Here is a 14,811-nt window from a genome sequence, read left to right as displayed (position 1 = left end):
CGCTAGGAATTTCTGGTCGGGTCCTGGACCCGGGAGGTGGAGAGAAGATAGTGGTGGACAGGAGGGTGAAAGAGAGAAGGAGAGAACAGAATGGGGCTTTTAACCTCCAAAAATGAAAGTAAAAGTTTACCGGGGCTTTGGAACCTCTTATAGTTTGGGAATTTATGGTGGTCGTGAAGACCGTGGTGGGGTGGGGTATGGGCATTAGGGGCTAACCGGACGATCACGGCTAGACTCCCTGTGGTAGCCTGAAACAGGGCTGGTGCCCTTTAGGAAAGGGGGCTTAACTAATGATGAGCCAGTGGTGAGCGGAAGGAGCCAGCGCTGAAAAGAATGGATGAGGGTGGACCGTCAGTGGTGAGTAGTGGAAGGGAGGCCGGTCCTGGCGGGACGGAGTTCCCGAGGGGCGACTCGAAAAGTGTTGCCGCTGCGATTCGAAAAGTGTTGCCGCTTGAGGGAAACTCCGTCCCGGGTTTCGGAACCAAATGAAAGGATGAGTCGACACCAGTTGACGATTCCACTGGAGAGAGCTCGTTTATTAGGCAGCACACACACATATATATAGGGCTTTAAGGGAAAGCTGATTGGTTTAAAATACAATCCCTATTTAGCATACCGCATGGGGCTTGGGGGGGAGCTGATTGGCATGCGATTCGCACGGGCAAGAAGGAGAATGCAGAAGAGAAGGTCTAGCCATGATGGGGTGCGGCTGAGAAGGGCTTATTTGATCAGGGTGTGATCCCTTGGGGCATTTGGGTTCTTACAATTATATATATTTATGGAGTACAATATGATAACTGGGTACATTCACTGTGTGTAATGATCATGTCAGGGTGCTCAGTATTTCCATCACCTCAAACATTTGTCACTTCTTAGTGTTAGGAACTTTCAACATCATCTTGACTAGTTATTCATATACACAGTACTTTTGTTGTTAACTGTAGTCTCCCTGTATTACTATAGAACCCTAGATCCCATTCTTCCTGTCTTTCTAATATTTTGTGTAACACTCATCACCCTCTCCCAATCCCTCCCACCAGTCTCTAGTAACCACTATTCTACTTCTATGAGATCAACTTTTTTATCTTCCAAATATGAGTAAGAACATATGGTGTTTCTCTCTGTGCCTGGTTTATTTCAGTTAACATAATTTTCTCAAAGCTCATCCATGCTGCAGCAAATGGCAGAATTTCATTCTTTTTATGCCTGAGTAGTATTCCATTGTGTATATATACCACATTTTCTTTATCCAATCATCTATGAAAGGACATTCAGGTTGGCTCCAACTCTTGGCTAATGAATAGAGCTGTGATAAACATGGGCATTCAGATGTCCCATCAACTTGATGATTTCCATTCCTTTGGATATATACCCCAATAGTGGGATTGCTAGATTATGATAGCTCTATTGGTAGTTGTTGAGAAATCTCCATACTGTTTTCCAAAGTAGCTATACTAATTCACATTCCCAGCAAGACTGTTTTAATTTTAAATACAGGAGAAATAATCAGTGGGGAATCAGCCTAGGCTGTTCTGGAGACAGAGACATTAAAGGAGTTAAAGTCAGCTTTCACCCAGGTTCTCCAACTCATGCTTAACTGTCAGTAACAGGAAGCATAGAATGGAAAGACCAGGACATGTAAAACTGAATACCACCTAAATCTCATTTCCCTCTATTAGGATTTTTAATCTGTTTCCTTCCCTGTAAAATAGAATAACAATACATATTCTACAACATTAAGAATTATTTAATATACTAGGAAGAGGCTTTGTAAACTATAAAGGGATAAATAAACAGCAGTAATTGTTACCAACAAACAGAAGTTAACTGACTATAGGACAAGGACACACACGCATCTATTTTCAGAATTTACTTACAGCCAATCACTGAGGGAGAAACAAAAAGAAGAGTACTGTGAAAAACAATGGTGTTCGATTTCTTAGTAATTTCGGGTTTATTTCTACCCCCAGGACCTCTGTCATGTTCCCTCTATGCATGAGGCTCCATGACAGTAAGCTTATATTTATGGATCCAGTCTTCCTGGAATCCAGTATACTCCATTTGCTGTTCAGCTGGAAAACATTTTCAGCCCTTCCAGCCTAATCCCAGAACATCATGATTTATGGCAACTGAGATTTCTGAACTCAAATAAAATAAACTGAGGCAACAAATAAAATAAACTGAGGCAAGTGGTCAGCACTGTGCTGAGCAGCAACTCAGGAGCCCACACTTGCCCACTGTTGTTGTCACTGTCAGAAGAAGGGCTGCCAACAACTGAAAGAAATAAAAGGGAAAAAAGTCCTCTCCTCCTCACTTTTCCTCCCCCATTCACAGTCTCTTGGATTCAAAGAAACTAAAAGAAGCCAGCAGGAAAGGGAGTCTGGGAAATGAAGTTTGCAGATCTAGATCCCTGGATTGGAGAGTAAATAGACACATAACCAGTAAGGGGGGTTCTTAAGAGGCAAACACATAGCTTCCATTAGCAACAATAAAATGGAATTGTTAGCTAAAGCCCCAACCACCTCATTAGTTTAAATAAGATGTTTACTTGAGATCGGGGGATCATCTTGTGTAACTCAGAACCAGAATTGCATGAAATGGGGAAATCTACCAGGCTGGGATTATACCACTCTCTGAAGCAGCACACATGTTCCTGCCTCTAGTAGTCAAAGAGACAAAAGACACCAGGAGCTGTTACACATGGCAGATTCTTTATTTTCATATTAACATTAAAACATAAAGCATAAACATAGAACACAAACAGATTCCATTGCCTATTTTCAAAGCAGACGTAAGGATACATAAAATGACAAGATATTTTGAATTCACTGAACTCCAAACCCTCAAATGGAAAAAAACCTTAGAGGTAGGGGTGAGGAAATGTGGTGGGGCAGAGAGCCTGGGTCTATAGATGCAGTCTTCTGCAAGGGGAACAGGGGCTCTTTTTTTTGGAGAAATCATAGTCATGTGTATTTGCTTCCAAAATCATCCAAATTTACTGTGGGAATGCAAGGATTGGCAGGACTTGAGATTCACCCAATTTGCCTGGTTAATAAGTCCCCAGGTTCCTACTTTTAGGGTAATCAATCAGCATCAACTGAGTGTACTTCAAAGCAAGTCAAATCCTAACCCTGCTACGCCCCAAAGACAAAGGCAGCCCGAGGCCTGACCACCTGCATCCTCTCTGTGGCAATCTGCTGAAGCCAGATGAATTCTGCCATTTAATTTAAATCCCATTCTCCCACTGAAGCTCCAGGCACGAGCAGCCACTCTTACCCACAGACATATCAAAAGCAGTATTTCCTCCGAGAAATAGGGGCTTTTTGAAAAATGTCCTCAAATAGAAGGAGGTCATTAAAAGGCACAACTAGAACTTGGAACTCTGGGGAAATCTACTGTAACAACCTCTTAATGGAGAGAAAGATCCTGGAAAGAGCTCATAAGGTGACAGGTCATAAGTGTTCTGTAATAAAAATGGTAACATCTCTCTAACAATTATTTAAGAAAACCACACTGCCCAAACCTTGAGTCATGTCCTGCTGTGGACAGAGCAGCCTAAGGCAAAGCAAATAAATATAAGCCAAGCCCTCTATTGGGGAAATTTCAGCTCCCAATGTTGGACAATCCAGGATTGGAATGAAAGTTGGTGGGCACCTCCCTGACACCCATTTAGGTCTCCAACCACTATTACCTTCCTGAGAATAAACATTTCACTAAAAACACTTTTAGAAAAGGTTAGGGACACAAATCAGAGGAACTTGGAATCAAACATCAGTTTCATTAGCCTTTACCTGGGAATTATAAACACTCAAGAACAGCCCGTCATTCTGAGGGACTGGCTTTATTCAGATAGGAACTCTCTCAAAATGGAAGAGACAAGCCCTTCTCCTGTCCTCAATAGCAGTCTGAGCAGCTTCTCTTTTGTAAGCTCTGTTAGTCTCTTGCTCCTGATCTCTGATATTAGGGAAGATTCAAGTGGAAAGCTTTGACTGATCATTCATCTTTTCCTAACAAAACAGAAAAGGAATGGTCTTTAGAGCCCTGGCTTAGATGGACTGAAAAAAACAAAAAAACAAAAAACAGATAAAGCACTGGTTTAGATAACACCAATCCTGAGATGTTAAGCTAGTTAGAAAAAATGAGTCTTCTCTACCACTCAGATAACTGGTCTCTTTCCTTAGCTCTCACAATGTGATGAACCTAATGCACTCAGCACTAGCAAAGGGTCTATAGCTCATCAGCTGTTTCCATCGCTAGGCTTCTTCTTCTTCTTCTTTTTTTTTAAAAAGATGACCGGTAAGGGGCTCTTAACCCTTGACTTGGTGTTGTGAGCACCACGCTCACCCAGTGAGCGAACCGGCCATCCGTATATGGGATCCGAACCCAGAGCCTTGGTGTTATTAGCACCGCACTCTCCCGAGTGAGCCACGGGCCGGCCCCATCGCTAGGCTTCTTAATATTCCAGCACTGTATATCTGGAACCTAACTGTTGTTGCCACAAAGCACACCAGATGTGCTCTACCACACATTTCTGTAGGGATGAGACCAAGTTACTAAAAAGGTGTTAACCTTCAAGGTCAGAAACAGATCAAACCACAAATGAGGTTCTACAGTGCCCTCTTGTGTTCAACTGAAGAAAAAATTCTGCATCCAAGCAGCATCAAGAAGATGGTTAGTCCCTTCAAGAATGTAGCACTCCCAAGGCAATTAGCCCAAGTGATAAGAGCACTCAGATGAGGTGTCATATCCCCAGAAAATGCTTGCTGCACACTCATATACTAAATGATTGCTGAGAGGACACCATTTAAGTCCAGCAGGAAGTTAGATAGAAAATAAAGATTCCCAACAAAGACTTATGAAAGCTTTTAACCCAAGAAATGGATAATGTAGATGGACTTATTCTTTTGATGTACACAGCAGATACATAATCTGTAGTGGCTTAGTGACCTGGAGTCCTAGAATCATACTAATCCAAATGAACCATGATCCCCAAAATTCTAGTCCACAGGCAATAAGTAGGAATCTTGCTCAGCACTGCAAGGTGCTAGCAAACATTTAATGTTAACCAGCAGTATGCCTGAAAGGTTAAGACTGTGTCACTCCCATTTATAGATGTGGACCATCTTCTCTGTTAAGGTAGCCAAGTAGTTGTTATGGTTCACCTCAAATGGGCAGATGTCCAAGACAGGCTGATCGGCCTGCAGGTCCTGCAGCAATAAGCCACTGCCAGCATCCCACAGCTAAAGAAGACAAGCAGAGATAAAGGTCAGGAGTCAGTCAGTTCAGCTGGTGGATCTGCTTTATCATCAGATAATTTTTTTTTTTTTTAAAGATGACCGGTATGGGGATCATAACCTTGGACTTGGTGTTGTAAGCACAACGCTCTCCCAAGTGAGCTAACTGGCCATCCCTATATAGGGATCCGAACCCATGGCCTTGGTGTTATCAGCACCACACTCTCCCAAGTGAGCCACGGGCTGGACCTTACCTACCAACATTTTACACAAAACTACCTTTATACAAAACAAAAAGAATATGCTCACCAGAGCAGAATTTGATGCTTCATCCCCAGTGCACACCAGGACGCTGCCATCATTCTCTGGACTTTGGAAAATGGCACTTTTGGTCAGTAGTTTGCAAGTGGGTCCCCCAAGGAATGTTTGTATAGGATGGCAAGAGCAGACTGGCTCTCCAGCATCATCCAGCTTGTAGGACATCTCCATCAGCATGCTTCGCGTGGTGTTATGGTTTTTATCTACGGGACAGAGAAATCAGTGCTGCTGCATGGGGATGGTACAAAAGAAATTAACCAAGTACCTGAACCTCATACATTTACAACGTAGTTGGGTGGTGATAAGAGTTTGGATGTGTTGTCCCCGCCAAAACTCATATGGAAATCTGATCCCCAATGTGGCTGTGCTGGGAACTGTTTGAGCCATAGGGGCGGATCCCTCATGAATGGATGAGAGAAGGGGGCCTGAGTGAGACCTTGCTCTATTTCCTACAAGAACTGGTTGTTTAAAAAACCCTGGCACCTCTCCTCTATCTCTCTTGCTTCCTCTCACCATGTGATCTGCTTGTACCTGCTGGTTGCCTGCCACTTTCCGCCATGAGTAGAAGCAGCCTGAGGCCTGCACCAGACACAGCTGTCCCAGAATTGTAAGCCAAATAAACCACTGTTCTTTATAAATTACCTGGTGTCAGGCATTCTGTTATAGCAACACAAAACAGACTGAGACAGGTAAAAAAGCCAAGAGTATTAAACCATCAAGAATAGCTACAAAGCAAATACGATAGCAAAAATAAAACAAGTACAAATGAAATTCAGAACCCTAGGCTAGAATAAAGCAAGTTTTTTTCCATAAATTTTCATCTACCAGAGAAACAATTCTAAGAATGAGCTATCCACTTTAGCAAAAAACACTATATTTTGCCAGACCTCTGCTTGGGGATTTTTTTCTCAGGAGTTCTGACTTTTTTTTTCCTTCCCCCAGTGAGGACCCCTTAGCCCCTGGGTTTGTACATTTTTACAAAGTGAAAGCATGCTATTACAGAAGGGAAAACATGTACCTGAGGTTCTGGTGGAAGGTAAACAAAAGCTACAGAACAAAATGGGACCCCTAAGCTTTCTACACAAGTCCCAGCAAATCACAGTCTTGGAAACAGCAGACCTGTGGGTCTTGGACTAAGTGCCAAAAGGTTCAGAAGAGCCAGCTAAGAATTTCCAAACACAAACAAAACTTACAGATCTACCTACAACGACCACAAGTGTGGGCATTTTTAACGACTATTTCTGACCAAACATCTATTGGACTATCATAAACTTGTTTAATATAGCTGCTGCCTCAGCAGCCAAATTTAGGCCTGACATGTTTTTTTTTTTTTTTTTTTTTTAAAGATGACCGGTAAGGGGATCTTAACCCTTGACTTGGTGGTGTCAGCACCACGCTCACCCAATGAGCAAACCGGCCATCCCTATATGGGATCTGAACCCACGGCCTTGGTGTTCTCAGCACCACACTCTCCCGAGTGAGCCACGGGCCGGCCCCTGACACAAGTTTTTTGAAACCCAGATGTATCCTGACACTTTTAGCCTAGTTAAAACTTACCCTCCCCATGTGATTGTTTAGAATATAGCTCTTTTGTTCCTAACCCCACTGAACCAAAACCCAACATACCCTAATATTGCTGACAATGCTAAAATCCAACGGCCAACACCAAAGTCATGTAAATAAGTTCCCTGCTTTGGGCATGTTTTCTCTGAACTAGCCAATCCATACTCCCAAGGTAAAGCCTAAGGGATAAAGCCCATGGACCTTAACAAAGGCACAGGCCCACAGATCCCCTGTCTCTCTGGCTTCCCACCTGCAGATTGAACATGCACGTCCCAGACAGCACCCCTTCTTTCTATTGGCCCCGCAGGGCGTGCTGCTCTCTTCTCTCTCGGATCTGTAAATAATAAAAACTGTTTCTATTATTTCATGTGATTTGCTGAGTTGCCTCCTCCGTGTCTCACCTGACTAACATACCTTCCTCCTGGTCAGGTCTCCTAGAGAGTGGTTATCTTGGTAGGAATAAATTGGACACAGGTCAGACTAGAGCCACTAGTGCCTGACAGTATAAACAGGTTTCCTGTGAGAGGGACACCTGGTCACAGGTTAGACACTTAGGAATTAAGCCATCTACCAGGATAAAGAAGTATTCTATGAAAGACACACTATAATCATCCATGACTGAATCCCTGGAGCACAATCAGGACATGGCTACAGTTTATAGCCACTCTCCTGAGAGACCTCAAGACCAAATAAGAAGAAAAAAATCTACAACACTGACCATCAATATGGTTCATCAGGAATTTAGATTCATGCCTTTCAGGCCAGAAAGAACCTGTGAATTTAAGCATAGTCAGCTGTCAGGGGTTCTACCCAGGGATCTACCAGGCAGTGAATTTCAGCAGGCTAGACCCTTACAACCATGGTTGTCCATTTCTATTTACCTTTGTTGGCCCCAAGTAAGAAGGAATAACTAATACCCTAGTCTGAACATTACATGGCTGCCTTCATTTGGGCCTTTCTCTTAGGCAGAGCGAGGGGCAGGCAGAAGACATGAAACTGATCTGAAGGTGGCTCAATGGCCTCAAGAGCAAGCCTCCTCATTCCATTACTGTTTAAGTTGTAGGCACTCCAAAAGGGGCTAATTCACTTCCAGGGAGGACCTGGCAGAATGTGTTCAAGTTCTCACATGTAAGGAGCAGGCAGGCTCTATGGAAGAAATGGAGCCACCATCCTCACTGTAGCAGGAAGAGTGGCAACATAACTTGTTAGCTTGTGAGGGGTTTACCATGGCCGCTCCCAGGGAAGGGCCAAATTCTCCTCTCCCTTCTACTAATCTGCTCCCATACAAACCATAGGTGGCCCCATGAGGACATCCCGATGCTCACCAGGCCTGTAGGTCACAAGACAGTGCCGAGTGCTGCTCTCCGTCTGAAAGTCTATGCAGCCCCCTGGCTCCAAAGGCAGCACATGGGGCCAATGAGAAAAGCCCACTTTCAGCTCCCAGAAGGAAGCATTCTCCAAGGTTCCAGCTAGCACCCCACCATATGGAAATGCAGCTGAGGCAGCTTTGGGTATGTACGATAGGGATACCAGTGGGCACCTGAAGGGAAAGAAAGAAAACTCTGCCTCACACTCCAATACTTGGACTTCTTTAGATTCTACCACCAGGAGCTCTCGAGTACACTCCTACCTCTACAAAAGAGGTTAAAGACTTGTGGGTCACTATCCTCTGACATCTGACAAAAACTATCAACCCTTTCTGTAGAGACAAAAGAGCAAAAATGTAATATTCTGCACTTAATTACAGGGGGGACACCAGATGCTCTAAAAGAAATGCAAAAAAAAAAAAAAAAAAAAAAAAAAAAAAAAAGAGGGGTCCCCCTAGGAAATTTAATGAATACAAGATCACAATTATCAGGAAGCCTGACTGGTGTGAAGCTTCTGGAAATGGGATTAGCCACACACACAAGAAAAGTCAGGAAGAAAACGTAGCTCATATATCTAATAAAGATTCCAAGCTGTTGTTAACAGACCCTGCAATTAAAACATACCCTAAAGCAACTACATTTTAATTCAGCAATAGAATTGTTTCTTTAGATTTTCTAAATTTCTTTCTGAAAACATATGATCAGTGTTGTATGCCAAGAATCCTCTCAGAAATACCAGTGTGTAGTTGTAGACTATGTTCTTATGAACTTGTTTTTGCTGAAGTTGCCAAATAACTACTTTGCCCATTTTATTTCATTTTCCCTGTCACAATGAAGCTAACAAAAGTAAACTAAGATAAAAAGGAACAATACCTACAAACATTCTTTCCTTGCTTTTTTAAAACTTGCATTTTATTGTTTACTCTGAGTGGATCCCCCTACATCAGCAGTTACCTTGTTTGCCTGGAGTTCACATCAATTATTTTCACGCCCATGGACCATATATATCGTTGAAGCATGATTCCACCCCACCCAAACAAAAAAAAACCCTGAAGTGTTGAGACTAGGTTTTCATAAATAATTACTACTGTAATTTGATTTCCCTATTCCTTTTAACATATATTTAAACTGAAAATGGAAATTCTCCTTTAAGATACTTTACATTTTGTTCAGGTCACAGACTCACCCTCCTTTTCAGAACTTTATACTGCCAGGGCAGTCCAAATGGTGCTCAACACATTCTGAAGAGCACAGTGGTGCTGGTGGTCACCCACCTCAGAACTTAAGCTGACTTTACAAACTTCCCAATCCCTAACTGGATTGTAATGATAAATAATGGCAATACAATGCTGTCAAACCAAGTTGGTATAGCTCTGGTTAGGAGTTTTAAATCACTTTTTATTAGGCTACCCTTTACTGATATCTTCCTGTGTGCTAAACATGTGGCTAGTAAAGCAAGCCCATGTTAACCATATTTTATAGATGAAGCTCACAAGTCAAGAAACACAGTCAAGGTCACACAGCTTGTAAGCAGAGGAAATGAATTTTTTTTTTTTTTTTTTTTTTAAAAAGATGACCGGTGAGGGGATCTCAACCCTTGGCTTGGTGTTGCCAGCACCATGCTCAGCCAGTGAGCAAACTGGCCATCCCTATATAGGATCCGAACCCGTGGCCTTGGTGTTATCAGCACCACACTCTACCGAGTGAGCCACGGGCCGGCCCAGAGGAAATGAATTCTGAACACAGATCTACCTTTATTTTGCCATGGTGGAAAAACAGAACTTGGCTATACTTGGTATAGAAATTTCTGCCATGTGAAATATGACACAAACTCTAAGGATTTTACTGATTCTCAAGTAAGAATAGACCAGCGGATCTTGAGAACTGCCCTCTATGAGAAGTTCTGACCAATACTGAAATACTTTCTGAAGAGAGGATTAATATAATAATCCAAAAGAATGCTGCTACCTACAGGAAAAAAAGTAAGTGGCTCCCTACCTGGCTTTCTGAGGTACTAACTCCTGGATATGACAGCTTGTGTTTCTCAGGTCATACACCAGAATTGAACCATTGGCCAGTCCAGCATAGATGTAATTGTTTTCATCAAGACACCAGCAACAACTCCAGACAGGACGTCCAGCATTGTAAGTCTGAACCACCGTATTGGTCTCCAGGCTGTGAAGTCACAAGACTTTTACAACTGTGCATTAAGAAGATCAAATACATGACAAACATGTAAAGATTATCATTTACATGATCAATAATTCTTACTGAGAACACACCCACACTCCCAAACTATCTGAATTCAATTTCCTCTAGGGGCTGCCCAGAAAACCCCTTTAAATTCCAAAACATTTGTGTAATGGGGGTGACAGGTTTTCCTCTTGAGCTATAAGGAAGTAAAAGGATAAGTTAAAGGGACATATAAACAGTATATTCCCCACTCTACTCCTTATTACCTTTCTCCACAGTTATCTATTATACAGGTAATCAATATGCAATGTCGGAAAATGAGAAAATACATATAAGAAAATATAAATTAAAATCCAAACATCCAGAGGTAGTCATTACTAACACTTTGGTATTTAACATTTCCCCCCCTATTTTTAAGTAATACTTTGTTTTTTTTGGCTGCTGGCCAGTATGGGGATCCAAACCCTTGACCTTGGTGTTATTACACTGTGCTCCAACCAACTGAGCTAACCAGCCAGCGGAGCAATACTTAAAAAAAAAAAAAAATCCAAAACACAGTATATACACACGTATAAAATATAATGTTACACTGAGTTTTCGGCCAAAATTAACCTGAAGCATTCTTGAAAAGTCAACGGGGTTATCAGACCTAACAGTCCTACCAGGATGCCCTAGTTGGCTGCAGAAATTAAACAGGAAGCCAATTATTAGACATCTGATCAGAACTACTTTTTAAAAGATACAGGCATACAGCATACTCAGATTGAATTCAGAGAATTTACAGAGCATGTGAAGGATAAAATGCTGTAACTAACTGAAGGTATGCAAGAAGTCATCATGGTATCCAACCAAGGACAGCTAGTGCCTGGTAAGCATTTTTGCTGGGCAGAATTATCCAGGTAACAGATCAAGGAATAAGTAGTACCAAGCTGGTGTGGCAACTCCATGGTGTCAGGTACCAGAGCTCCCTCCATATTGTCATTTCACCATTTCTAGAGTATTACTCTCCTCTGCATGGTTTAAAATATACTTTGTAACATACATAATTTTAAAGAAATGGGATATTACACATACAGTTTTATAACCAGCTGTATCCACTTTTAAAAGCAATACATCGTTGTGTTTTTTGGGGGGCTACTGGCTGATATGGGGATCCGAACCCTTGACCTTTGTGTTATCAACACAGCACTCTAACCAACAGAGCTAACAGGCCAGCCCTAAAGAAAACGTTTTTTTTTTTTTAAAGATGACCAATAAGGGGATCTTAACCCTTGACTTGGTGTTCTCAGCACCATGCTCTCCCAAATGAGCTAACTGGCCATCCCTATATAGGGATCTGAACCCATGGCTCTGGTGTTATCAACACCACACTCTTCCAAGTAAGCCACGGGCTGGCCCCTAAAGAAATGGATTTTAAGGGCGGGCCAGTTAGCTCAGTTTGTTAGAATGTGGTGCTAATACCACCCCGGTCCAAGGTCCAGGGTTCGATCCCTGTACTGGCCAGCTCCCACCCCCCCATAAAAAATTTTACATGGACCTCAGAAGATAATGCCTCAGACCAAAAAAGAGAGAGAAGATAATCATAACACTGTTATTCAATGTTGTTCAATACCAAGCAGCCCAGGCCCATATTGCCCTCCAAAGTACTAACCTGGTCAGTTTAACAGTGTTGTCCAGGGAAGCAGAGAGCAGCAAGCTTTTGGACCGATTGCTGAAAGCCAGTCCACGGATCTGTTTGCCATGCACTGGAATGTACTGACTGCTTTTCATGTCGGCAGTACTCAACATCTTAACACCAAAGCCTGCCAAAGGTGAGAGTATGAAACAGATCACTGAAAGTCAATTTAGGGCAAAGCAAACAATCTTTTCTTTCTTTCTTTTTATTTTTTTAAAAGATGACCGGTAATGGGATCTTAACCCTTGACTTGGTGTTGTCAGCACCACGCTCAGCCAGCAAGCTAACCGGCCATCCCTATATGGGATCCGAACCCGGGGCCTTGGTATTCTCAACACTGCACTCTCCCGAATGAGCCATGGGCCGGCCCAAACTATCTTTTCAAATAGCTCCTTTCTTCACCTTTCTTGGCATGTAAGTCCTTGGGAAACAGCTGGTCAAACAAAGAAAAATTCCCGAGTGTTATAATTTATTTAAAAAAAGTACAATCCATTCCAAATGTCCATCAACAGATGAATAGATAAACAAACACACTGTATATACATACAATGGAATGTTACCCGGCAATAAAGAGGAATGAACTATTGATATATACAATAGTATAGATGAATCTCAAAGAAATTACGATGAGAGAAAGAAGTCACACAAAAAAGAGTAATACTGTATAATTCCATTTATATAAAATTCCAGAAATTGCAAATTAATCTACAGTGACAAAGATGAGTGGTTGCCTGGGGATAGGAAGAGGAGGAAAGGACAGGTGGAAAAGATTATAAAAGGCCATAAGAAAACTTATGGGATGATAAATATGTTCATTATCTTGATTGTAGTGATGGTTTCAGAGGATGTCAAAACTCACCAAATTGTAACTTTAAATATGTATAGTTTATTGTATGTCAATTATACTTCAATAAAGCTGTTGAGAGAGAGAGAGAGAGAGAGAGAGAGATAGAGATAGAGATGAGAGATATTCAGAACCTTCTACATAAACCACAGAAACTCAAGATACAGAAGGGACAGAGAGCAATAAAGGAAAGTAATTTCTATGTCAGTGGTCAAGATATGCTACAGCTGTCTAAAAAAGAATAAAGAGATGACATCTCAAGTATCCAATCAATGCCTAACATTCCCGGAGAGGAAAAAAACCAAAAACTTGTCCTTTTTAATTTAATTGCATCTCTGTCCTCTTACTAGGCTATGATAAAAGATTTATTTTTACTAAGTATCTATTATTATCTGAGTTATACAAAAAACAGAATTTGTTAAGTCTTAGATTCAAGAGGGTAGCCTTAAATCATACTTCAGCTTCTCCGGGGAACCAAATGGAAGTAAGTTTATTGTGTTTTCTCCTGAAACAAAATTAGGAAAGCCAGAGAGACAAACAGGGAGACTATAGGCTTTAAATCAACAAGGGAATGTGAATACATGCCTAGTTAATCCTTAAGGAGAATAAAGACAAGTTAGCACCAACAGGCTGTACAAACTGAAATAGATACATTAATTAAAAAGGAACAGAACACATATCCAATTTGGGCAATATCAGAAGAAATAGAGTCTTTTTCCAATTTGTGGGGAAGGATTTATTTGATGATAAACCTTTTATTAAAAACTTAGAAGGAGCTGGCTGGTTAGCTCAGTTGGTTAGAATGTTATATCACCCAGGTCAAGGATTTAGATCCCTTTACTGGCAGCCACCCAAAAAACAAACAAACAAAACAAAAAACAAAAAAACACACAAAAACTTAGATGAGGGCTGGCCAGTTAGTTCAGTTGGTTAATGTGTGGTGTCCAGTGTTTGATCCCTGTACCAGCCAAAAAAACCCCAACAACAATAACAAAAACACAGATTAAAAAAAAAAAACTTAGATGGGATAAAGGAACATTATAAACAATGCTTTTACTCCCTTCAATTGAAGGCTCCTAGCCTGTCAACTCATAGCTAATATCAGTTAACAGAAACATGATAACCTAGGGATTCCACTCCCAACCTTATAGATACCTAAGTTTGGGGACATAGGTTTGAAGCATTTGAATGGAACTTCTAAGTGGAGAAACAGAAAATCAGGCTGAAGCAAAGGCACCTCACAGCTGGTAGAAATCATATGCTGAAAACAGTAGAAACAAACATCTGCACCATTTAGGAATGATATAATTGGGCTTGTGAAGAGATTTGGTTTTCAACACTAAGATAAACTAAAATTAAGCTTAAAAAGCACAAAATAGTTGAGAGAAAATTAGTACAGTATTAACAAAATAATCAATGTGGTCCCAAATTCACTTATTTGGAATTTGTCAATTTGAACACTATTGAAAACAAGTATTAAATTTTGCTTCAACTTAAATTAGCCCTTGGGGTAACGTTTTGGCAAACATTTCCAATTTAAAATGAATCTGTAAATTGAATGGGACAAACAGGGAGTGATATCATTGGATTACACCAGTAACCTATACTTCCAAGTAC

At 41.3% G+C, this 14,811-nt stretch overlaps 1 protein-coding gene across 1 annotated transcript in view; it reads right to left on the bottom strand.

Moving 5' to 3' along the window:
• Positions 1–2,768: 2,768 nt before the first annotated feature.
• Positions 2,769–14,811, bottom strand: part of RFWD3 (ring finger and WD repeat domain 3) — a 35,175-nt gene continuing 23,132 nt past the window's right edge. Inside the window, exons 9-13 of the mRNA XM_063111304.1 lie at positions 12,327–12,477; positions 10,481–10,657; positions 8,441–8,655; positions 5,544–5,755; positions 2,769–5,240 (exon numbers count right to left, since the gene is read on the bottom strand). Of these exons, the coding sequence (XP_062967374.1) occupies positions 5,097–5,240; positions 5,544–5,755; positions 8,441–8,655; positions 10,481–10,657; positions 12,327–12,477 (899 nt within the window). The 3' untranslated portion in view covers positions 2,769–5,096. The remainder of the gene's footprint in view (positions 5,241–5,543; positions 5,756–8,440; positions 8,656–10,480; positions 10,658–12,326; positions 12,478–14,811) is intronic.

Source organism: Cynocephalus volans, chromosome 10 (assembly GCF_027409185.1).
Source record: "Cynocephalus volans isolate mCynVol1 chromosome 10, mCynVol1.pri, whole genome shotgun sequence".
Classification (NCBI taxonomy): Eukaryota; Metazoa; Chordata; class Mammalia; order Dermoptera; family Cynocephalidae; genus Cynocephalus; species Cynocephalus volans.
Note: the sequence above shows the minus strand (reverse complement) of the source record. Positions and strands in the feature narration are given on the sequence as shown.